Source organism: Panthera uncia (genome assembly GCF_023721935.1).
Source record: "Panthera uncia isolate 11264 chromosome C1 unlocalized genomic scaffold, Puncia_PCG_1.0 HiC_scaffold_4, whole genome shotgun sequence".
In the NCBI taxonomy this organism is placed as follows: domain Eukaryota; kingdom Metazoa; phylum Chordata; class Mammalia; order Carnivora; family Felidae; genus Panthera; species Panthera uncia.
Genome location: NW_026057585.1, coordinates 90815489 through 90839218, shown reverse-complemented (window position 1 = coordinate 90839218; position 23730 = coordinate 90815489). Strand labels below are relative to the sequence as shown.

At 54.8% G+C, this 23730-nt stretch overlaps 4 protein-coding genes across 5 annotated transcripts; 1 reads left to right on the top strand and 3 right to left on the bottom strand.

Annotated features, from left to right (window-relative positions):
* Nucleotides 1–44: 44 nt before the first annotated feature.
* On the top strand, nt 45–7491 carry MRTO4 (MRT4 homolog, ribosome maturation factor). The gene is made up of 8 exons (XM_049617958.1): nt 45–240; nt 2655–2713; nt 3916–4019; nt 4736–4817; nt 4996–5063; nt 5327–5478; nt 5875–5951; nt 6062–7491. Exons 1-8 carry the CDS (start codon nt 213–215, stop codon nt 6206–6208), a joined length of 717 nt encoding a protein of 238 aa, XP_049473915.1. The 5' UTR covers nt 45–212; the 3' UTR covers nt 6209–7491.
* Nucleotides 7481–13387, bottom strand: LOC125913040 (aflatoxin B1 aldehyde reductase member 3-like). 2 transcript variants are annotated; one of them, XM_049617960.1, is made up of 5 exons: nt 13067–13387; nt 12681–12796; nt 11267–11452; nt 10965–11069; nt 7481–8314 (listed from the first exon to the last, which is right to left on the bottom strand). In XM_049617960.1, exons 2-5 carry the CDS (start codon nt 12762–12764, stop codon nt 8198–8200), a joined length of 492 nt encoding a protein of 163 aa, XP_049473917.1. In that variant the 5' UTR covers nt 12765–12796; nt 13067–13387; the 3' UTR covers nt 7481–8197. The 2 variants fall into 2 exon arrangements, with proteins under 2 accessions (XP_049473917.1, XP_049473916.1); XM_049617959.1 differs by having other exon boundaries at nt 12681–13387.
* LOC125913724 (uncharacterized) lies at nt 13227–14070 on the bottom strand. The gene has a single exon (XM_049618911.1). The coding sequence runs from the start codon at nt 13986–13988 to the stop codon at nt 13227–13229; it is 762 nt and encodes a 253-aa protein (XP_049474868.1). The 5' UTR covers nt 13989–14070.
* A 2063-nt stretch (nt 14071–16133) lies between these two features.
* Nucleotides 16134–23681, bottom strand: AKR7A2 (aldo-keto reductase family 7 member A2). The gene is made up of 7 exons (XM_049617957.1): nt 23338–23681; nt 20954–21141; nt 20652–20756; nt 18679–18775; nt 18352–18451; nt 17600–17729; nt 16134–16558 (listed from the first exon to the last, which is right to left on the bottom strand). Exons 1-7 carry the CDS (start codon nt 23663–23665, stop codon nt 16397–16399), a joined length of 1110 nt encoding a protein of 369 aa, XP_049473914.1. The 5' UTR covers nt 23666–23681; the 3' UTR covers nt 16134–16396.
* Nucleotides 23682–23730: the final 49 nt, after the last annotated feature.

Below are 23730 nucleotides of genomic sequence, written 5' to 3'. Positions count from 1 at the left end.
CACGCGCAGCCCTCGCTGGGGCCCTCGGGATTTGGAGGCCTCCGGGTGCGCTTAAAGTCGCCCTAGAGAAGTCTGGGTGGAAAGAGGCGGGCTGTGGGGCAGATTGGGTCAGGCACGCGCGAGGGCAGCCCCGGAGGGCCGTCCCAGAGGCCCCCGCGCCACCCGGGTCCTAACAGGCAGCACCGCTTTCCGACACATGTGCGTGCAGCGCGATGCCCAAATCCAAGCGCGACAAGAAAGGTGAGTGAGGGGTCCTGGGATCCGGGGGAGCACTGCCGGCTGGCTGCCAGCTGCGGTGGGGACGTGAGTGGGACGCCAGGGCCTCCGCGAGGAGCTCTGAGTGGGACGCCCGGGCCTCCATGAGGAGCTCCGCGGACTAGCTGGGAGCTGCGAGAGGGCTTCGCGACTGGGGTCCGGAGTCTGCTCGGGTCAGGGGAACGGAGACTGTCTTGCCGGGCCTTGAGTGCCTTTCCAAGGCTTATTGGGCTGGAAAACAGCTTCTGAGCACCCGAGCACCCGATCTCGCCTTCGCCCACCTTTTCCACCCTAGCCCATCTTCCTTAGCTCTTCGCGCGCCTGCCACCCTGGCCGCTTTTCCTTTAAGACGGGTTTAATCCCAAATCTGGCCTTTTCACTTGCCGTTGCCTCTGCCTGGCATGCTTATGCTTCGGTCTTCATGTGCCTGGGTCTGTCGCAGCTGACAGTTCATAAGGCACGTCTTAAAAGGCCATTTCTGACTCTTTTATTGTGGTAGTGTCTCTCCCATACAGACTCTCTAGCACAGCCACTGAACAAATATACTTGGGAGCCTAGTACTATTGCATCCACACGACTCCTGAAACAGAATGCTACGGGCACCAGTGACAGTCACAACAAAGTTTATTGCAATGAGAGGCAAGGCCGATCGATGGGGACCAACACTCTTGATCAGAGTGCGGCCTCGAACAGCCAGGGTACAGAGTTTTTATGGCCGATCACATCGTTTTATCATCACCTGGGAACAGAACAGCGAAACAGTTCCCAGACTAGTTAGAAACAGTTGCCGGATGAGGTGATTATTGTAGACTTTCTGCCGCTAAGTTGCAACCAGTGGATCTCCTTGACCTTGCCTCTGATGCTCTTTACTTTGAACTTTTGTTTCTTTAGTTGGTGAAGCCTGATTTACAAGAGTAGGAAGCGTAATTTACAAGAGTAAAGCAAGACTCTTATCTCTTGACTTTCAGTGTCAAAACAAAGCTGTCATTTTTCAAGCTACAGTGTCAACACAAAGCTGTTATCTCTCAAGCTACAGTTAGCCCTACACTACAATTTAACCCTTACAGTACTCTAGGCATTGGAGGATACAGCAGTTACAACAAGAAGACCTAGAGTCCTCAATGAGTTTAACACTTAGTCACTGGAAATGTTATCCCCCAAAACACCAAAAATCCTATACGGTCAGATTCTAATGAGTCTTATGGGCTAAAGATAAAGAAGTGATATTTCATATAATGCAGCCAGAGAGAGGTCTCTGATGAGCTGACAAGTGAGCAGAAACCTAAAGAAAGGAAGTGAGCAATCCACGGAGTCACCCGGGAGAATGGTATTCCAAGGAGAGGGAAGATAAAGTGCAGAGGGGCTGTGTGGCTGGAGCAGAGTAAGCAAAGAAGGGGAGGGAGGTGGGCAAAGAAGACAGGGCTTTACAAGCCTTTGCAAGGAATTGGCTTTCACACCCAGGTGAAATGGGTAGCCACCTGGGAGCTTGAGCAGAGGGATGACAGGGCTTAACTTTTAAAAGATCACCCTAATTTCCTTGTTGAGAACAGACTGGGGAAAGTGAAGCTAGAGGGCAAGGCTGGAAGGAATGAGACCAGCAGCAATCCAAGAGAGGGTCACACTGGCTTGGTCCACTATTGTAGCAGTGAACCTGGTGGGAAATGGACAGTGGCGTTCTGTTTGCCCTCCTGTGCTGCCCTTACCCTGACTGGCATGATTGATTACCTTTCCAGGTATACGCCTTGTGAGTGCCAGGCAGACTGAATAAGAAATAGCCCCTTACTGGGGACACTCATGGCCTTGCATTTGATGCTTTGTTAAGTGTTTGTGGAATGACTGGGTTCGGTAGAGGGAACCCTGGTGAGATGGCAAATGCCAAACCCTTCTGGATATGAGGAAATTGGGCCCCAGCTCTTGGTAGAGGTGCTTGCCCTCCCCAAAGAGACATTGCTGCATCCAAACTGCAGAACAGGTCGTAGCAGAGAAGATACAGTCCCCAGATTCATCATTCCACAACTTAAGCCACCAAGATTTTCTCTACGCACCATGGGGAGTGGAGGGAGGGGATCAGGAAGGGCTCTGGCAAGCTAGGTCTCCCTCTGAAAGCTGTCCAAGAACAGGAACAAGCCCTGCCCTCACACCTCAGTACAGCTTTTTAGGTTAGCCTAATAGGAGCGAGGGAACACCTGGTTTGTCTAAGTAACAGGAAGTATGTCAAGGGATCTCCAGGCTCAGGAACACTAGAGAGTTGGCGTTCTGGGGACCCTGGGAATACAAAGCCCTGGTGCCTTTCCTCAGGCTGGCTTGGTCCAGCTGAGCTACCAAAGGGGAGAAGGAAGTGAGCCTGCAAGGCTTCTGGATGTGTGTCTCATCATCTATCTTTTTCTTCTTTGTATTAGTTTCCTTAACCAAAACTGCCAAGAAAGGCTTAGAACTGAAACAGAACCTGATAGAAGAGGTAAGAGCTCATTCTTTTTATCGGTTCAGATTTTGGTTTATAAAGGTGGCTATAGGGTTGTCAGGGAAATACTGTTTTTTAAAACACACACACACACACACACACACACACACACACATCACAACCACCACAAGGTGCTGGTTCAGCCCTTTTTCCTCCAGCAACAGCACCCAATAAAAACCCCCGTAGTAACGATTTCTGGTTTTCACAGAGCTCTTACTCTGTGCATGGCACCCCACTAAGTACTCGACGTGTGTTCCACTTCATTCATACGTGTCTATGAATAATGATCACTGTTATGCATCTAGGTAACAGAAACTTAAATTTGGTAGCCTGCCCAGTGTCAAAAAGCTGTACAGTCACAGGGCACCTGGCTGGCTGGCTCAGTCTGTAGAATATATGACTCTTGATCTCAGGGTCATGAGTTCAGGTCTCATGACGGGCATAGAACTTACTTTTGAAAGTTGGGGGTGCACCTGGGTGGCTCAGTCGTTAAGCATCTGACTTTGGCTCAGCTCATGATCACAGTTTGTGAGTTTGAGTCCCACATCAGGTCAGGTGAGCTCAAGGCTTTGGGTGAGCCCTGCCTGCCTCTCTCTCTCTCTCTCTCTCTCTCTCTCTCTCTCTCTCAAAAAAAAAAAAAAAAAAAGCTCTGGGGTTACTAGATGTAAGTGTACCAGCCAGCCCCCTGTCTACATTGCTCCAAGGCTGCAAGCTGGGTGACAGTAGATTGTCCTCCAGCACAGTGATTCCTTTTCCGTGAGACCTTGTCATGGCTGCAGCCAGCACTGTGGGCAGAGCGGGGCCGATGAGCCGCTTCTTCTTAGTAAATAATAAGGTGTTACAGATTTCCATTTCACAGGAGCCTTCCAAGTGTGGCCGAGCGTTTCTGGGTTGTCAGTTAACGGGCAAAGCAAAGCGATCCATTCCACTCATGGCCACAGATAACCTGGGAAGACCATGGGATGTTGACCCATGGCCCAGCTTCCCCTGCGCTTTGAGATCACGCCTGCTTTGCCTCAGGGGAGCCCCTGTAATCCGTGATCATGACTTCAGTAATGGAAGTAAGGAGGAAATGATGAGATTAGAGCCTCCAGCTCTAAACTTCCACGGTTGTTAGGGACCTAGAGCAGATTTTTTCCCATCTGAGGCCCAAGCCGTGCTGCCCCTTGAACTCCAGAACCCCATGAATTGTCCCGCAGCTTCGGAAATGTGTGGACACATACAAGTACCTTTTCATCTTCTCCGTGGCCAACATGAGGAACAGCAAGCTGAAGGACATCCGGAACGCCTGGAAGCACAGCCGGTGAGCAGGTGGCGGGAAAAGGGCCTTTCTGAACAGAGAAGCAGCCAAGGTGCTCTCAGAGCAAGGGGCGGTTATTGACCCTGCGGATACCACCTTATTAAGGATAAAGTGCCACACCCCCCAGAGGCACTTTTTAGCTGTTAAAACTGGCCTTGTGTTGAGCTTCTCAGGGGCAGGATTTGGTAGTTGCTTAGGGAATGCCTGAGTAATGATCCCTCAGGAGAAGGGGCATCCTTATCCCTGGAGGCTGGTCCTTTTAGGAACATCCCATCAGTTGTAAAATGTTGATGTGTCCTCTGAAATGACACAGTGACTTGAGAGCCATGTGGCGGGTACCTGCCCTTGGGGTGAGTCTCTGATGGTACGAGTGAGTCCTGGTGTGGCTCAGACCAGTGACTGTGCCTCTTCCACGTTTCCAGATTGGGGCGCTTAGTGGGTCACGTAACACCCACGGGCTGGTAGTCAGAATATTGTGAACGTTGAGGTCTTCAGGCAGGAAAATCACGAGAGGGATCCTTGGCTGTGGACAGAGCAGGCAGGGCTGTGTGGAAGAAGTAGGAGCCTCTGGCCACACCTCCTACTGCGGAACAGTCTGGGCCTGCGCTCGGGCTCCCTGGAACTAGAGCTGGTTTGCACCTAACGGGCGGGGGGGGGGGGGGGGGGGGGCGGAGGATGGGCAGGGCGCTTCCTTCACAGACCTCTCTTTTTCTGTGTAGGATGTTCTTTGGCAAAAACAAAGTGATGATGGTGGCTTTGGGTCGGAGCCCAGCTGACGAGTACAAGGACAACCTGCATCAGGTGAATTTCTGGCCAGTGGCGGGATCAGTGAGAGCAAGGCCTGGCTTACAGCTCAGTTCTCCTTTAAACCCCAGACTCGGAATAGCACCCCCGCCCTACCAGCTCCTGACAACCAAAAACATCTCCAGATTTGGCCAGGTGTCTAACGAGACTGGGCCGACCCTCTTTTGTTCTGTAGGTCAGCAAGAAGTTGAGGGGTGAGGTCGGTCTCCTTTTCACCAACCGCACCAAGGAGGAAGTGAATGAGTAAGTGTTACTGAGGAGCAGCAGGGAAGGAATAATCCGGGTACTTTATACAGTATGGAGGCGTTGAGTCAAAACTGGTTCCTGGAACACTGCTCCTGGGTCTTCCTTCTCTGCAGCACCGTGCTCCGAGCTGACTGCTGGTCAGCAGCAGAGATGGACAGGGAGGTGGGGGTGGGGGGAGAAGAGGCCAGGGGGCCTGACTTCATGCGGGGCTGGGGGGCCAGTCAGGAGCCTCCCCTCCTACCACTGATCTTTTCCCAAAGGTGGTTCACGAAATACACAGAAATGGACTTCGCTCGAGCTGGAAACAAAGCAACTTTCACCGTGACCCTGGACCCGGGACCCCTGGAGCAGTTCCCCCACTCCATGGAGCCACAGCTGAGGCAGCTGGGCCTGCCCACTGCCCTCAAGAGAGGTACGGGTTAGTCCCTGTAGCGGAAAGGTCACAACTTAGCTGCCGGGAATGCAAGCTTGTGAGCTCAACAGACCCCCTCTGGCTTTGTGGCTGAGCAGGTTATTTCTGCCGGCCTCCGTTTTCTCCTGTGAAAGTGGGACTGAGTGACCACCTCTTGCTCGGGACGAGAGTGGCAGTAACTTGCAGCCAGAATTCAGCTAAAGGACACAAGGGAGGCTTCATCCCCCCGCAGACCCTCCTGAACGCTTGCTGGCTTAGCACGAGTGTGCTGGGGTTGGGCAAGGTGGAGTGGGGTCGGGGGTGCCAGCCAGCCCCCTCCCGGCTCTGGGCAGCGGGCAGAGAGCTGTGCACAGGCCTCTGTGCAGAAGACACTGTGTGGGGTCCCCTTCTCTGTAGGTGTGGTGACCCTGCTGTCTGACTACGAGGTGTGCAAGGAGGGCGACGTGCTGACCCCAGAGCAGGCCCGCGTGCTGGTGAGTCTGACCCCTTCTGCATCCTGTGGCCTGTAGCACAAGGGACCATGGCCACTTCGTGCCACACATGCTCCTCCTGACCATTGGTTCCCTTTACACATCTCTTGCAGAAGCTTTTTGGATATGAGATGGCTGAATTCAAGGTCACCATCAAATACATGTGGGACGCACAGTCTGGAAGGTTTCAGCCAATGGGAGAGGACTTGCCTGAGAGTGCGCCCGAGTCAGCAGAAGAATCAGAGGGTGAAGACGACTGACAGGCGCTTGGGGCCAGGACACGTGGGACTGCCGCCCCATTGGGGGAGCAGCAGGGAGCGCAAGACGGATAGACTGCTTTTCTATAAGGTGTAAAACTATCTGCAGGATGGCTCCCTGTGGACAACAAAGAGGAATTTTCCTAGAAAAAAGACCTTGGCTTGGGCTTTGGTTTGGATTCCCAGGATGCCTTTCCTTTTCCGCGAGCCAGTTTCCCACGCTGGCTCCTGCGTGACGGCTGGGGTGGGAGAGCCGCCACCTGCACTGGCAGTTCGCTCCTCTGGCCTCTGTGTCCCCCTACTGGACACGGGGTTTGCCAAGGAATACGGGAGCCCTGGCCGCCCTTCCTTCCGCTTTCTTCCCCTCCTCCCAAACCAGGGCCGGGAGTCTTATAGAGAAGGAGGGACACTTTCACTAAGACCAGAGTAAAGCCACTGCTGAAACCCAGAGCAGATATTAAAACTGCTCAACAGCACACCGGGACCTCTTATTCTTGGTAGTGACTCCAGCGGTAGGTTTTTACCTAAATTGTTCTTGGTGGCGAGTATCCCGCGAAGGATCTCTGAGTGACAGGAAATCTTCGGGATGTGTGGCCCTCTTTCTCTTTTGTGTGTAGCAGCATGAGTGCCATCTCCAGCCGCAGTGTCGAGAGATCAGGCTGGATTCGGGACAGGAGGCTGGGAAGCCTAATCCGTGCTCCTGCCCTCTCTCCCACAAGCCCTCGGGAAGGACAGGAACCAGGCTGCAGGCAGCAGAGGAAACAGATTCAAGGTTCGCTCCCAGGCTGGGCAGCCAGGTCTAGCACCTGCTTTGTCCAAGCAGGAAGTGGCCGAGTGGACCACAGCCCCAGCCCTTTCATGTGAAGGCAGCTGGGGAATAGAGGAAATAAACAGCTTGTGAACTGGGACTGGGGAGAGAAAACAGGCTCACTAAAGCCGTTTAAGGCCCAGGGTGAAAGTGAAAGACGAGGGCCTCTGCCACCTCAAGCCAGCACTGGCCCTAGCAGAAGTCATCGGGATGTTGGTGGCAGCCAGGTGCCAGGCTGCATGACAGGGGGCTACAGGGGCCCTTCCTCAGTCGCCAGGTTCTGTGCCAGCTGCTCCAGGCTGGACATGCCCAGGATGACTGCACCCCCCGTGAGCACCTTGCAAGGGGAGACAGCCACATGGGAACCGTTAATGCACCATAGCAACCAGCCCTGCCCCGCCCCTGCTGAGACCTGGCGTCAGATTCTGCCTACATCCTATTTTATTCCAGAAACAATTTATGTCTTGAAAGCCTTGCCTCTGCAGGCAGACGTGAGTTCAGAGGCACTCCCCTGTGCTGCTCGGCAGCTGGGTAAACCTGGGTTAGTTACTTGACCTCCCCGAGCTTCAGACTTCCTTTACTATGCAGGGTGGCTGTGGGAATTAAAATTTTGTGAAGGATTTACTTCAGGCCTAGCATTTACCCGCTCAAGAAAGGGCAGTCCTCAGTAGGCCATGGCTCGAGCCAGAGGAAGGTGTTAGGGACACACGGGACAGCAGAGAGGGGAACCCTGCCAGGCACAGAGTCAGACACTGTGGAGTGTGCCCCCTGGGACAGAACAAACGCTAATGGCTAAAAAGTGTCCATTTCAGAGTCCAATCTGTGCTCATGTAGCTGCGGGACCTTAACGGCCTCTGAAATGTTTCCCCACACGTAAAATTGGGATAATCACGCTTCTAGGGCCAGTAGAGCGTGTAATGTGGCATTGAGGAAACCGGATTAGCATGAAGAAATACCGGAAGAAAAGGAATAATCTCGGAAACCATCAAATAATTGTGTAGCCCTCTCCCTTCCGTTGTCCCCCTCAGCCCACCAAACAAAAAAGGGGAAAAACCCATCCGGGACAGCGGGTTACCCGGAGCTGGGGGCGCTGCCGCAGTGTGCACGGCCTTCTCCATCAGGGCAATGGTCTTGAAGTGGTGTTCCTTCCAGAAGCTGGGCAGGTGGGGAGGGTGGCACAGCGGTCAGTGCCAGGAGGTTACTCCAGGGCAGGTATCCACACGCCGGTCCCTGAGGCGCTGAGAAGCCAACCTCTTAGCATGCATGTGGCCTTCCGGTCCCCCAGCGGGGCATCTTGTAGTCTGGTGGTGGGGGTAGAGAGCACACAGTGGGCAAGAGGAAGAATGCTTGCATTTAACATGCTCACTTCACTAGGTGTGAACAACACAACCCCCCAAATCAGGACCCAGGTCACCAGGGTGCCGCCTGCCACCGGCCCCACGAGTCCCATCTCTGAGTTTGGCTGAAGCCACCTGCCTCTACTTTTCCCTGCTCAGTGAGGAGAGGGGACGCTCCGTGCCAGCCCCTTGCAGCAAATGCAGAATGTAATAATGGACCCCATCATGCTTTGTAAACTAAAGAGCAGACAGCGTCAAAACTATCAGGCCTTGATTCCCCAGGGTGAAGCCCAGGCCCTGGCTGCTTCACTGCGTGGGGCAATGGCTCCTAAAGTGACAACCTGGCCTGAAAGGTCAGAAAATGCAGTGAGGAGAGGGGGATGCTGGATGAGGATTGACATCACAGCAGTGCACACAGAGTGATCTCACGTATCAGACACTTTAAAAGTCCTTGGCCCGGGGTGCCTTGGTGGCTCAGTCGGTTGAGCATCCAGCTTCGGCTCATGTCATGATCTCACAGTTCGTGGGTTTGAGCCCCACATCAGGCTCTGTGCTGACCGCTTGCTCAGAGCCTGGAGCCTGCTTTGGATTCTGTGTCTCCTTCTCTCTCTGCCCCTCCCCCGCTCACGCTTTGTCTCACTCTGTTTCTCAAAAATAAAAATGTAAAAAAAAAAAAAAAAATGAAAAGAAAAAAAAAGTCCTTGGCCCTTTGAACAATACTAACATTGGAGCCTCCTGCACAAAACTCAGCTTCTTGTTCTGGTCCCAGCGACGTTGGGGTGGGGAAGGCAAGTAAACTACACACAGAAATTAACCTTGGAGGCTCATCTTCATTAATGTAGAAAGATTCAGTAGGAGCTTTCCAGCAATCCATGGATGGTGTCTAGATCTGGTAAATGGAGGAACAGCGATAAGGTGTGCATTTCGGGGCTCTTGCAGTAAAGAGCTGTTTAAATCCTCACGACCGATGAGTGCAACTTGGAAATGGGTTGCTTTGAGCCATGGGTACATATTGATGGCTTTTTCAAATTTTAGAAAGTGGGAAACGGAAGGGAAGAAGGCTGGTCCCAACATTTGTTCAACTGTAACTATCGACTGGTAATGATTTCATGGCCAAGAGATTACAAAACTCAGATTCCTTTGCCCGAGGTGAAGGGCCCACTAGCAGTGGGGCAGGAGTGCCAGGTTTCCCAAGTCCTCATCCAAGGGCCCCCCTCCCGCTGTGCGCAGCGGGTGAGCCCTTCCAGGGAGAGTCTTGGGGACCTGCCAGAAGGCCCAGGGATCACATTCCCAGTCCAGGCCCTAATCCCTCCCAGGAGACACAATATAGTGGCAGCAGGGATCGGGGAAGAGTCAGGAATGCAGGGGCCTCGGTCTGAGCACCAGGAGGAGGTGCCGGTCCACAGGAAATCAGCCCCAGAGACCCCCTATTTCAGACTAGGGGGACCCAGGCCAACTCTTGTGGGACACGGCCCACCTCCAGCTCACCTTTTCTTGTACGTCTCAGCCCAGTTATCCCCAAAGAAGCAGTCCACAGGTGGCTCCCCACCATCGTCCTCCTTGTACTTGCCGGTCAGCGGGAAGACTGCCATCAGATCCACTGGCCCTCACCACTGCCACAAGCTGTTCCAGACTGGCGGGGGGATGGCAGGGAACCCAGGAGAGCCGGAGGACCCAGCCCAGCCTCCCAGGTCCTGGGCCGGGCATCTACTATGTCAGGAATAGGCAGACACAGGGGCCGGGAATGCCCTCCCGCCCACGGGGAGCCTGTCCACACGGCAGCCCATACCAGCCAGAGGGTTGTAGGCATAGAACCTCAATAAAAAGTGCCTGAGGCAGGGGAGGAGCTCCGTCTCCACCTGCTGGGCGGTGGCCTTGTACATGCCCTGCAGATAGAAGAGCCAGATGGAGAGGGTACACATGTCAAAGGAAGAGACCTCAAATCTTCCCTTGCAGAACCCCCAGTTTGCACCCTATCAATCCTAGGGCCTTAACACTCAGGGCGTATGCTTAGTGGAAGGAAAATTCATTTATTCAGCCAACATTTCTGAGCACCAACTATGGGCTGGACATTCAATTTCCATCCACACACCCAAAGGACAAGGCCTCAGCCCTGAGAGATTTAATAGCAAGGTAGAGCGTAAACGGGTATAATCGAGACAAGCCTCAAGTACACTAGTAAGTTCTGTGAGCAGTGCCTGGCACCAAGTAGGGGTTCAAACATTTGCTGGATGAATGAGAAGGAGATACGTAGAGTCTGAGATCTCAGGTTCCTCTGGGGCATCGAGACGGGCCATCTAAGCGGGACCTGAGCGCTTACTTCTACCAGGGAGAAGGGGAGGAGTGGTCCAGGCTGACGCACAGAGACAGGGCAGGAAGGAAGGGCCCAAGGAGCACATGAGGGCCATGAGGGGAGCCAGGGCCAGAGCCAACAGGTGCCCGTGGGTCAAGCTGAGGAGCCTGCACCTCATCCCCATGGCACCCGGCAGCCCTCTACAGGCTGTCGGTAGGGGAGTGACTGCTAGGGAGAGGGCACAGGAGGCAGTCAGAGGGGCCAGGGGAACCCGGGATCAGCAGCAGCCCCGCGGACGGGCCCTGCAGCCCTGGCCCTCACCTGGTACACCGTGGGCAGGATCCAGCCGCTGCTCTTGCAGAGGGTACAGATCTCGGCCACCTCCCAGGCAGCATAGTTGGAGAGGCCAAGCTCCACAAACTTGCCCTGCAGAGGAGAGGCCTCAGTCAGAAGCCGCCACGACCCAGGACTCTAGAAAGGGGAGACAGGGGTGGGGACCCCGGGAGCGGGGTCTGCCCCCAGCTCTGCTGTGGGACTCCCCTGGTGCCTCCAGTCTCCTGGGCAACGGCAGGCCAAGGAGAGGACCGGCAGACCACTTCCTGGAGCTCGGAGGCTGGCCTCACCTCCTGGTGCAGCTGGTGGCAGGCACGCAGCGTCTCTTCCACAGGGGTGTCGTGGTCAGGGGCATGCAGGCAGAAGAGGTCCACCTTGGAGCACTGCAGCCGCTTCAGTGATGTCTCCAGCTGGGTCCGGAGACTGTCAGGCTTCAGCGACAGTCTCCCAGGGATTGGCCTTGGTGGCGACTTTTGCTTTGGGGGGAGTAAAATTAGAGTTCAAACCAGTCTGCTGAACACCGGAGAGAGTCTAGCGTAATGGCTAAGACACATCTGGGTTTGTATCCCAACTCTGCCATTACTAGCTCTGTGACCTTGGCCAAGTCACTTAACCTCTCTGAGCCTCAATATTCTCAACTGTCAACTGGTAGTGACCATGGTACTATCTTGCATGGTGGTCCCAAGGATTGATCAGAACTTGAATGGACGTGCTCATTGTCATCACTATGATGGATTATTTACCAGGCACTAAGGGCTGGTAGAGCCAACAGTTGGTCCCTGCCCTCAAGGACTCACTGTCTAAGGGGCTACTATACAGTAAGTGAGGCAATGATATGTACAAGGTGCTAGGGGAGCCCAGAGCATAGAGGCATGAGGCCCCCTGGGAGTTCAGGGAAAGCTTCCTTTAGAATCTGAATCTTGGTCTCCAAGGAGAAGTCAGCAGCTGCCAGTTGAGGAAGGGCGGGAAGTTCATTCCAGAGGGTGAGGACAAGGGCAAAAGCCCAGAGGAAAAGAACAGAGGAGCCATGCCTGAAGTTCCAGGGATCTGCAGCACCGGGTTCAGGCGGGTGCACGAGGCAAGAGAAGGCCCGCAGACCTGATGCAAAGGGACTTGAGAGCACCCTGTGGAATCTGGACTTTACAGGGCCACAGGGAGCCTCTGAACACCTTCCAGCTGGGGAGCTAAGTGGACGGTCTTGCAGTTTTGAAAGATGAATCTGAACAAAGCATGGATAAAGAGCCTCGGGCAGGTCCGGAACCAGGGAGACCAGCAAGGGGACCATGGCAGGAAATCAGGAAAGAGGGGCAAGAGGCTGGAGCATGGGCCCCGGGGAAGGAAACGCGGGAACCCATCAGAGAAATAGCCCAGTGCCATTGCGTTGAGTCAGGTTCATTACATACTTTTCTCTCGAGCCCCCATTAAGAATCCAGGGTGGCCGGACTGATGGGTGGGAGGAGGGCCCTCTCTGCACATTTGGGGCTTGGCCAGTCAGCTCAGCCGACCGGAGGGCAGTCAGCGGGATAGAGGACGGCCCACTTGGAAAAGTTTCATTCCCTCACCTCCTCACCCTCTGCCCCTCCCTGTTCTTCAAGTGAATTAAACTTCGGATCTGAGGTTTGAGGACTTTGGCCCAGCCAGCTCCGACGGGAAAGAAGGAAGAGAAGGAGGGCTTGGAGAAGAAAACACCTTCAGGAATATTACCAGAGCGGTCAGAGAGGCAACCAGGTGATCTGGAAAGCGTGAGCACCGAGACGCAGGCATGTTCTCTTGTTCCAGATCCAGCATGCTGTGAATCACGGGAGAAACCAGGCAAGACTCTACGAGAGGGGAGAAGAGCTTGAGTGACACAGCGCGTGTCCTAATAACACTACGGATAGTAACAGCCAGTATCCCTGAGCCTTCCCTGTACCCGCCCAGCACTGCCCGAAGCTTTTCACATGGCATCAGACCGAGAATGGACGTTCCCCTGCCCACACACAAACCCTCCACTTAGCTACATCTGCCTGCTCCAACACCCTTGGCTTTGCCAAATCGCATTCCCTTGGCACCCCTGCTGCCCACCGTGTGGACGCCTGTTCTCTTCTTACTCCTTGGCGGACTCTATCAGTTCTTCAGTGTCTAATGTTCCCTCTTCTGAGCTTTCTTCAACGGCCCCTGGGGAAATGCTCCCTCTTGTGGACTTCCCCCAGCCTTCTCTGGAATCCCAGCTCCCTGGACTGGGTTAGTGCCAATTTCCCTTCTATGACCTCAGAGGCTAGCACAGAGGGCAGTTAGAAACGCTACCACCTCCCCTCTCCCATCCTGCCTGCTCTGCCCACTGAGTAACCGCAGCTGCCAGGCACTGCCAGGCACTGCCAGTCTCGTGAAGTGGGAGGCACTGCCGACTGAACGTGGCACCCCGAGCTCCACAGAGCAAAGTCTAGGGCCCAGAGCAAGGAGGATGCAGATCTCCCACCCGTCCCAAAGTCTGATCCGGGGCTGTGCCAGGGAATGCCAGAACAGTAGGGGCAGGGTTCTGGCAGATGGGGCCCGCACAGGGCACCCGCGGGGGGACGGGAAAGGGGGCAGGCACTGCACAGCACCAGATCCAACCCTTTCAGTGCCCCCTAGAAGAGCTAACCAAGGCGTCCCAGACTGGACCTGTGTGGGACATTGCTGTAGGGAGGGTCCTGGACGATCTTCTTGGAAGGGAAAAGAGGAAAGGAAGGAGGTCAGGACAAAGGATGTCCGGCTGTCTGGAGCTAGACGTTCACGGAGTTGCCGGGAGGTCGGCGCCCGGGAGGGGCGCGCGGCTGGGACACGGCTGGGGCCGGCTGGGCGCCGCAAAGTGCACGGGAGGGACAAGTTACCTCTGCAGTCGCCGCCGCCCAGCCCGAGGCCCAGGCCGCCCAGGATGCTCTCGGACTGGCCGTCGCTGTACATGAAGGCCGTGTCCAGCTCCGTGTGGCCGCGCTCCAGGAAGGCGCGCACGGCCGCGGCGCTGGCTGGGGCGTCCATGCGGCGCCCCATTTCCAAGGTGCCCAGCACTGTGGCGGGTCAGGCCGGGGCCCCCGAAGCTGCCCGCGCGGCGACAGGGGCCGGGACTTGGCGGCGGCGGCGGCGGGCCACTCTGGCGCCCCCGGGCGTGGAGCGCTGCCGTCGGGGGGCGGCGGGAGTCAGCGCCAGCCGAAATCCGCTCTGAGGTGTCTCGGACCACGCCCACCGCCGTTGGGGGCGGAGTTCGGAGGCCGAAGGGGGCAGGGCTTTGGGGACCGCGTGCGCTTGGTCGGCAAGGAGGGTTGAGCTAGTTCTGAGGGTTTCCAGCGAACCCGAAGGCCAACGGCTGGCCCTCCTGGGGCCTCGCTGCCACGTCTCCCCACCTCCCTCGGCCTCCCCTCGCCCTGAACTGTTCCGGGGGCCCGGCGTCGTTCCGGAGGGGGTTTTCCTACGCGCTAAAGTGTCTTGATGTGAGAGGCCTTGGCTGGGGGAATGAGGCTCTCGGGGCTGTCCCGCCGCCATGCGGTCCCAGAAGTGGGTGTGTGATCCCTCCAGTTCCGACTTGCCAAAGGCTTTGGCCCGAGGCCCTGTGGAGTGACAAGCAGAGACAGTCAGGCTCGGATTAATCTATCCCAGCGAAAATACCTTTCCAACATGAAGGCAAAATAAAGGCTCTGTTCAGACAAGCAGAGGGACAGAGCATTCACAGCAAACTTCCACTGTTAGAAGTATTTGTAGACCGAAGGAATTCGATTTTCGAATTTACCCACACAAAACATGAGGGGTGCTGGAGGTGGTCAACGTGGGCGAATACAAAACACATTTGTTTAACCTTTAAAAAAGATCATTGCGTTTTTATAAAATTAAACATAAGTTTACCATATGACTCCCCGAAAGCCTATGTTCACACAAAAGTCTACACACCTGTGTTTTAAATTTTTTTTTAATGTTTATTTAGTTTTGAGAGACAGAGTGTGAGTGGGGGAGGGGCAGAGAGAGGGAGACACAGAATCGGAAGCAGGCTCCAGGCTCTGAGCTGTCTGCACAGAGCCCGACGCGGGGCTGGAATTCACAGACGGCGAGATCATGACCTGAGCTAAAGTTGGATGCTTAACCGACTGAGCCACCAAGGTGCCCCTAAATTTTTTTTTTTAATGTTTATTTACTTTTGAGAGACAGAGAGACTGTGAATGGGGGAAGAGGAGAAAGAGAGGGAGACAAGGATCGGAAGCAGGCTCTGTGCTGACAGCAGTGAGCCTGATGAGGGGCTCCAACTCACAAACTGTAAGAATATTACCTGAGCTGAAGTTGGAGGCTTAACCTACTGAGCCACCCAGGTGCCTGGGAACCATCCATTTTATTGTGGGTGAAGACAAAGAAGGGTGACTGCTTTTGTAGAGAATGACATTTTGTCTGTAAGGTGTCTCCCTCTAGCTGACAAATGGGACATTTCTTAGAACAAAGAGCCTGATGGGTGGTTTGGTCTAGAATTTCCAAGTTAAGCCCCTTTCCTTACTTCACGTTTAGGAAGCTCAGAGTGTTGACTTCTGCTGCTTGCCTCCCTTGCCCAGAGCTAAACCGGTATTTCCGCACCGGGAATGCTCAAATCCCAGCCATCAGACCTGGGATTTTCTTTTCCAGCCTTGGGTGCCTCCTGCTTGGAGGAGGGAAACGGGGCCCCTGGCTGCCCATGCCACACTTCCAGCAGCACGAGACCCAGGGCTAAGGCTGAGTGTCTTACAGATGACAAGGAGACAGGAGGCTTTCACTAAGAGTAAAGCCATTCCTGAAATTGAGTTTGCGAAAAATGTTCCGCAGCATCTTAGGAGGTGCCTGGGAGCGTCTTTATTCTTCTTGACGGAGACTCTAATGGAAGGTTTTGGCCTTGATGATTCTAAGTACCTCCATTTCATGAGAAGATTCTGAATAAGAGAAAATGCCCTTCAGGGTGTATGGCCTACTTTTCTTCCTTTGTGTACAGCAGAGTGAGGGCCAGCTCAAACCTGCTGTTGAGAGTTCAGGCTGGATTTGGGACAGAAGGCAGGGGAGACCCTCGAGAGGGCAGCCTGCACTGTACCTCTGCCCTCCGGACACACCATCTCATGGTTCTGCCCCTCTCGCAGGAAGCCCCTAGGCAGGATGAAAACTGGTCGCAAATAAGTCAAGGAGACAGGTTCATGGGGTTTACTCAAGGCCTGGGCTACAGCCAGGTCAAGTGCCTGCTTTATTCAGACAGGAACTTCCCAAGGGGACCACAGCCCCAGCGTTTCCACATTCTGAGGGCAACTAGGAACCATATGGGAATCTAGAAAAATAACGCATTGATCCAGACGATCAAAAAGACCACACTAAATCAACTTAAGGCAGACTGGTCAGGGTGAGAGAACAGAAGATGTGACGGAAAGGAGAGAAACCTCTGGCAGCTCGGGCCAGGATGCGGCCTAGCGGAAGTAGTTAGGACATTCGTGGGCAACCAGGTGCCAGGCTTGCTCAAAGGCCTGCACAACGGCGGGCTCCAGGGGCCCTTCCTCAGTTGCCGCCAAGTTCTGTGCCAGCTGCTCCAGGCTGGACATGCCCACGATGACTGCGTCCCCGTGGGCACCCTGCAAGGGGAGACGGCCGCGGGTGAACACCTCATGCGCTGTAGTGACTTCAGCCACACGCCCTCCCTCCCAGCCCCGCCCCTGCCGAGACTCGGGCTCTGAAGTTTATTTACGCCGTGCACAGTTCCGCAAAGAACTTGAGGCGCCTTCCACAATTTCAACTATGTGACTCCAAATCCTGTCTTCTTTCCCTCCGCTGTCATACTGCTCATCCTCGGACAGACCTACGTTCAGAGCCCCGTTCCGCCACCCGGCAGCTGTGTAAGCTTGGCTTACTTACCTCACCTGTCTGTGACTCAGTCTTCTCTATTTTCAGGGTGGTTATGGGAATGAGAAATTATGTAAAGCGCTTAGCCCCCATTTATTGAGAAACTACCATGTATACGGCAGACCCCGTGCAACTGTATGTATAAGGCTGATACAGGAGAAAAGTTTTAGCTGAGAAGACAGGGGACACGAGAGAGAGAGAGGGGAAACCCGAGGTCCCACCACAGAGTGAGACTAATGAGTTTGGAGAGATTTTCTGCCCCCTTCCTGGCTGTGTGAACCCATCCCCTCATGGAAAACACCACTTCCTAAGGCGTAAGTACTAACTAAATACATGTTTGTGAAGCTTTCATCCCGGGTCTGGGGCTCAGACATCCACTAAGAACAATGGAAGAATCGCTCACCATCAGGGATGGGGCCGAAAGAAACTTCAGAGGACAAAACTACTTAGATGGGGTGCCTGGCTGGCTCAGTGGGGGCAGCATGTGATTCTTGGTCTCAGGGCTGTGAGTTCGAGCCCTATAGTGACTGTGGAGATTACTTAAAAATAAAATCTTTTCTTTTTTTTTTTTCTTTCTTTCTTTTTTCTAATGTAGGGGCCTGAACTCACCACCCTGAGATCAGGAGTCACGTGCTCCTCTGACGGAGCCAGCCAGGAGCCCCCAGAATAAAATCTTAAAAAAAAGAAGGGGCAGAAGCGACTTAGAAGTCACCTAGGGGTAAGTCTGGCTGTCCTCAGAGGGCAGTAGCAGCACGTCCAGGACGGCGGCTTACCTGGAGCCCGGAGTGGTGGTACATCCACCGGAGGGCGGCCGAGGTCATGCTGGGGACACTGCGGCTATACACAGCCTTCAGGGCCTTCTCCACCAGGGCAATGGCCTCGAAGTGGTGCTCCTTCCAGAAGCTGGGCAGGTGAAGGGGGTGGCACAAGGGTCAATAACATGGGGTCACAGCGGGGCTACAGCCAAAACGCCAAGCACAGCAGCTGTGCCCACCTAACTCTGCAGTGAGGAGGGACCAGCGTCTCTCCGGCAGCAGAACCAGTGTTTCTCCTGCTTTATCGGGCAGCAGAACGACTGGGCGCGGGAGGCAGTCAGAGGGACCTCACCAGAGACCCCACCTTTAACCTCTTTAGGAGTTCTTTTGAACTCATAAAGCTGCCCTACCCTTACCTTACCTAGTGAAGCAGAGGTGACCAGTACAGGGGGGAGCAGGGAGGGTGGGGGGGGGGCAGGACTCAGCCCCAAGCCCCGTGAGTGTCAACCCAGGGCTTGCTCCTTCCTTCCTGGCAAGTGGTAAGCACTTCTCAGGGAAAAGCTATGACTTGGAAGGCCCGGTGTAAGGGGCAGGGATCCTCGTTTATTCACAGAGGTCCAGAGAACACCAGAAGCACCAGAGGTCAGGAGATGTAGGTCCAGGCAGCGGGGAAGACCTGGGACCCCGGGAAAGCAGTGTAGAAGCTCTCCATTTCAGATAAGGGGGACACCGTGCCCCACCCATCCTGACGCAGCCCACCCCCAGCTCACCGATTCCTGTAGGTCTCAGCCCAGGTATTCCCGAAGAAGCGGCCCATGGGTTGTTTCCCGTCCTTGTCCTCGTACTTGTACTTGCCAGTCAGCAGGCCCCCTGCGGGAAGACTGCCATCAGATCTGCTGGCTCGCACTGTTCCCAGAGGCTGTTCTGGACTTGAGACGGGGATGGCAGGGGGACGGCAGGGAACCCAGGAGAGCCGGAGGACCCAGCCCAGCCTCCCAGGTCCTGGGCCGGGCATCTACTATGTCAGGAATAGGCAGACACAGGGGCCGGGAATGCCCTCCCGCCCAGGGGGAGCCTGTCCACACGGCAGCCCATACCAGCCAGAGGGTTGTAGGCGTAGAACCTCAATCCAAAGTGCCTGAGGCAGGGGAGGAGCTCCGTTTCCACCTGCCGAGTGGTGGCGTTGTACATGCCCTGCAGACAGAAGAGCCAGATGGAGAGGGTGCTTGTGTCCAGGGAAGAGACCCCAGCCTTCTTTTAAAACTGTCAGTCAAAGGGCGCCTGGGTGGCTCAGTCGGTTGAGTGTCCAACTTCGGCTTCGGCTCAGGTCATGATCTCACGGTTCGTGAGTTTGAGCCCCACATTGGGTTCTGTGCTGACAGCTCAGAGCCTGGAGCCTGCTTCTGATTCTGTGTCTCCGTCTCTCTCTGCCCCTTTTCTTCTGGTTCTCTGTCTCTTTTTCTCTCTCAAAATAAATAAGCATCCAAAAAATACGTTTAAAACTGTCAGTCAAAACCTGCCCAGGACTTCAGCAGTGATTTCCCAAATCACTAGTGGTGGCAGAGGCTGGGGAGATGGTGCTGGATCCAAGGCAGGGAAACCCGACTGACTATATCATTGCACAAATATCTATTGTTGCCAGCCGTGGGCTGGACGCTGCATTCCCAAACACAAGTAAGTCCAGCCAGGTCTCTGCCTCTGCCTCTCACAGATGTTAGAGTCAAGCTCAAAACACAGAAGGAAAAAAAAAAACAACAACACAGAAGTAAGTATCTGTCAATAGATGAATGCAGAAGGGAAGATGTGGTACATATACACAATGGGGTATCACTCAGCCACATAAAAAACGATGAGATCTTGCCATTCGTGACAACATGGAAGGACCTACGGAGAATTATGCTAAGTGAAATAGGTCAAAGAAAGACAAACACCGTATGATTTCACTTACACGTGGAACCTAAAAATCAAACGAACAAACAAAAAGGCAGAAACATTTGGGATGAGCACTGGGTGTTGTATGGAAACCAATTTGACAGTAAATTTCATATATTAAAAAATAAAAAAAAAATTAAAAAAAAAAAGGCAGAAACAGACCCACATATACAGAGAACAAACTGCCAGTTGTCAGAGGAGAGGGGGTGGGGGATGGGCAAAAAGGGATGAAAAGGAGCGGGAGATACAGGGTACCGGTTATGCAACGAAGAAGTCACAGGGACGAAAGGTACAGCAGAGAGAATACAGGCAACAGTACGTACAGCGTTATGTGTTGACAGGTGGTAGCCATGCTTATGATGCACATAACACAGCACAGAGACTAGCGGGATCAGTATGTCGTCCGTCTACAACTAATGTCACATTGTGTGTCAACTATACTTCAGTTAAAAAAAATACACACACAGGGGTGCCTGGGGGGCTCAGTCGGTTGAGCGTCCAACTTCGGCTCAGGTCATGAACTCACGGTTTATGAGTTCAAGCCCTGCAGCAGCTCACTGCTGTCAGCGTAGAGCCTGTTCCGGATCCTCTGTCCCCCTCTCTCTCTGCCCCTCCCCTGCTCACTCTCTCTTTCTCAAAAATACACAAACATTAAAAAAAAAAAAAAGAACCTTCTTTACAAGAAAAACCCCCACATACACACAGACAAAGACAGAATAAAGGCGAGTTCTGTGATCCCAGTAGATGCTTACAAACACTCTGAATGCACGAAGATGAAGTCTTGATATTGGAGGCTTCTCTGGGGTATCGAGACGGGCCATCTAAGCGGGGCCTGAGCGCTTACTTCTACCAGGGAGAAGGGGAGGAGTGGTCCAGGCTGACGCACAGAGACAGGGTGGGAAGGAAGGGCTCAAGGAGCACACGAGGGCCATGAGGAGAGCCAGGGCCAGAGCCAACAGGTGCCCGTGGGTCAAGCTGAGGAGCCTGCACCTCATCCCCATGGCACCCGGCAGCCCTCTACAGGCTGTCGGTAGGGGAGTGACTGCTAGGGAGAGGGCACAGGAGGCAGTCGGAGGGGCCAGGGGAACCCGGGATCAGCAGCAGCCCCGCGGACGGGCCCTGCAGCCCTGGCCCTCACCTGGTACACCGTGGGCAGGATCCAGCCGCTGCTCTTGCAGAGGGTACAGATCTCGGCCACCTCCCAGGCAGCATAGTTGGAGAGGCCAAGCTCCACAAACTTGCCCTGCAGAGGAGAGGCCTCAGTCAGAAGCCGCCACGGCCCAGGACTCTAGAAAGGGGAGACAGGGGTGGGGACCCCGGGAGCGGGGTCTGCCCCCAGCTCTGCTGTGGGACTCCCCTGGTGCCTCCAGTCTCCTGGGCAACGGCAGGCCAAGGAGAGGACCGGCAGACCACTTCCTGGAGCTCGGAGGCTGGCCTCACCTCCTGGTGCAGCTGGTGGCAGGCACGCAGCGTCTCTTCCACGGGGGTGTCGTGGTCAGGGGCATGCAGGTAGAAGAGGTCCACCCTGGAGCACTGCAGCCGCTTCAGTGATGTCTCCAGCTGGGTCCGGAGACTGTCAGGCTTCAGCGATTTCCCTTCCCAGGGATTGGCCTTGGTGGCGATTTTCACTTTGAGGAGAGAATGCAATGGCTAAGAGGCTTATTGTGTGCCCCTGTCTAAATTATTTAAGATCTCTGAGCCTCAATTTGCTAATCTGTAAGATGGGGATGGAACAATGGAACTGTCTCATAGGGAGATCATGAGCATTAAATATGTAAGTTCTCAGTGTTCACTGCTGCTTTAATCACTGTTATTAGTCACCAAACTGCTGGCTGTGCCAGGCCCAGCACTAGAGGCACACTTGCTCCCTGCCCTCAAGGAGCTCACAGTCTAAAAGGTGATGTTATGACACAGTAGAGATAAGCACCTGGTGCTAAAAGAGCCCAGAGCACAGGGTTGTGGCCATTCTGAGAATTCCAAGGAAGGCTTCCTATAGGGATGACCCAGGAGCTGAGTCTCTAAAAATGAGTCACAGCCAACATGGGAGGATAGGAAGCACATTCCAGAGCGTGGGAATGCAGGCAAAGTCACAGGCCAAAAAAAAAAAAAAGAAAAGAAAAGTATGTGGAGGGCCATCCCTGCAATGCTGAGTTCTAAGAGCATCAACTCCAGGCAGGGAGCGGCAGGACATGGGACAAGAGAAGGGTCACAGACCTAATCAAAAATGGTTTTCTCAAATACCATCCACCAAAGGCAGCCATGTTCACAGTGTCTGTAGTCGGGAGACAACTAAAAGAGTGGGCCTGGAAACAGGAGACAAGAGGCTGCCTCAAGAACCCTGGAGAGACGGAGCTGCCCGAACAGGCATCACTGGCACACTTCAATCTGAGAGACAGGTCAAAGGCAAAGGCAGCAGGTGATTACAGATCTCTCTCCCCTTCAGACTCAGAGAACAAGACAGTGTTTTGCCATGCAAGCAGCTCAGAAGGGCCTTAACTGGCTGGATTCCACACTTTTCACACAGGGCAAAGGCAAATCAGCAGGTCACAGGGGAGTCACCAGACTACTTGGGATGTGGGAGGGAGTAAGTCCCACCGCTTCTTGTCCACATTGTCTCCATTTCCCTACATTGCTCAAATCCTCTGTGTTCCTGGTGTGAACTTTGCCTCAAGTTCAACCTGTGGACTTTGGCTCAGTGAACGCCTGTACTCAACGAAGCAAGCAGGGAAGGGCTGGAGGAGAAAAACCAATTCAGAAACAAAAACTTCATCGTTAAGGAGGGGCAAGCAGGTTAACTAGAAAGCGTGGGTCTGATTTCAGGTTCCCATTCTGTTCCTCCAGGTCCACCAAGCTATGACTCCAAGGAGGGCCCAGAGGGGGCTCCTGAAAAGAGTAAGGTAGTAAAAATAACAGCAAACGTTTACTGGGCCTCACCACATGCCAGGTACCCTCCTAGGCACATCCAATGGCATCAGGCTAATGAAGGGCAGTCCCTCCCATGCACAAACATCCTCCACTCAAGCCACACCTGTCTATTGGCCGTCCTTCCACATTCCAGACACTGCATTTCCAAGCCTGGTCTGCACAGCTGTACCTTCAGCCTTTGATGCCCCTTTCTCTTGTTATCGTCCCAGTAAATTACTATTGGTCCTCTAAGGCCCAGCTCCAGTGTTCTCTGAACCCTCCATAGGCCTCTCCCTGACCCCATAATCCCCCAAAGTGCTTCCTCCTCTGGGCTTCAACTTTCCCTATTAGACTCTAAGCTCCCTGTGGGTGGGTCAGAGCCACCTTCCCTCCTATAGCCCCATAACGAATCTCCCCACTCCACCCCTGCTCCCCCAGCTTGCTCTGTGGTCTAGCTGCAGCTCTCTCTGGGAGCCAGGGTACTGCCAACTAAAGAGAGCAAAGTCTAGGGACTGATGAAAGACCAGGATGAGAAGAGGGTGCTTAGAGAGCCATGGGCCGTGAGGGCAATGGGGAGAGGGATGAGGTGGAGCTACTGGGGCCCCGCTTTGGGGCACTCGACAGGGTTGGAGGGGGTACTGCAGAGCTCTCTCTGGAGACCAGTGCCCGCAGAAGAGGTGCCCCAAGAAAGCAAGGCGGGGAGGAAGCGAAGAACTAGACCAGGCTCAGGGTAAGACTCGGGGTTCCTGAGCTGCAACCTCCAGAGGAAAGAGAAGGGGAGGGGAAGGAGATCAGGACAACGCACTGTCCGGCTGTACGGGGCGAGACGTTCACGGAGCTGCCGGGAGGTCGGCGCCCGGGAGGGGACGCGTGGCTGGGGCCGGCTGGGCGCCGCACGGTGCAGGGGAGGTACAAGTTACCTCTGCAGTCGCCGCCGCCCAGCCCGAGGCCCAGGCCGCCCAGGATGCTCTCGGACTGGCCGTCGCTGTACATGAAGGCCGTGTCCAGCTCCGTGTGGCCGCGCTCCAGGAAGGCGCGCACGGCCGCGGCGCTGGCTGGGGCGTCCATACGGCGCCCCATCTCCATGGTGCCCAGCACTGTGGCGGGCCGGACCGGGGGCCCCGAGGCGGCTCGCGGTGGAGACAGCGGCCGGGACATGGCGGTGGCGGCGCGAGCCTCGGGCACCCGGGGACCTCGGGTGCAGCGGACGGCTCCTCGGGCCACAGCGCGACGCAAGGCGCTCAGCATGAGGTCGGCGCCTGCGCGCTGAGGCGCTTCGAGCCCCGCCCACCCGCCGCGGGAGAGGAGCCTGG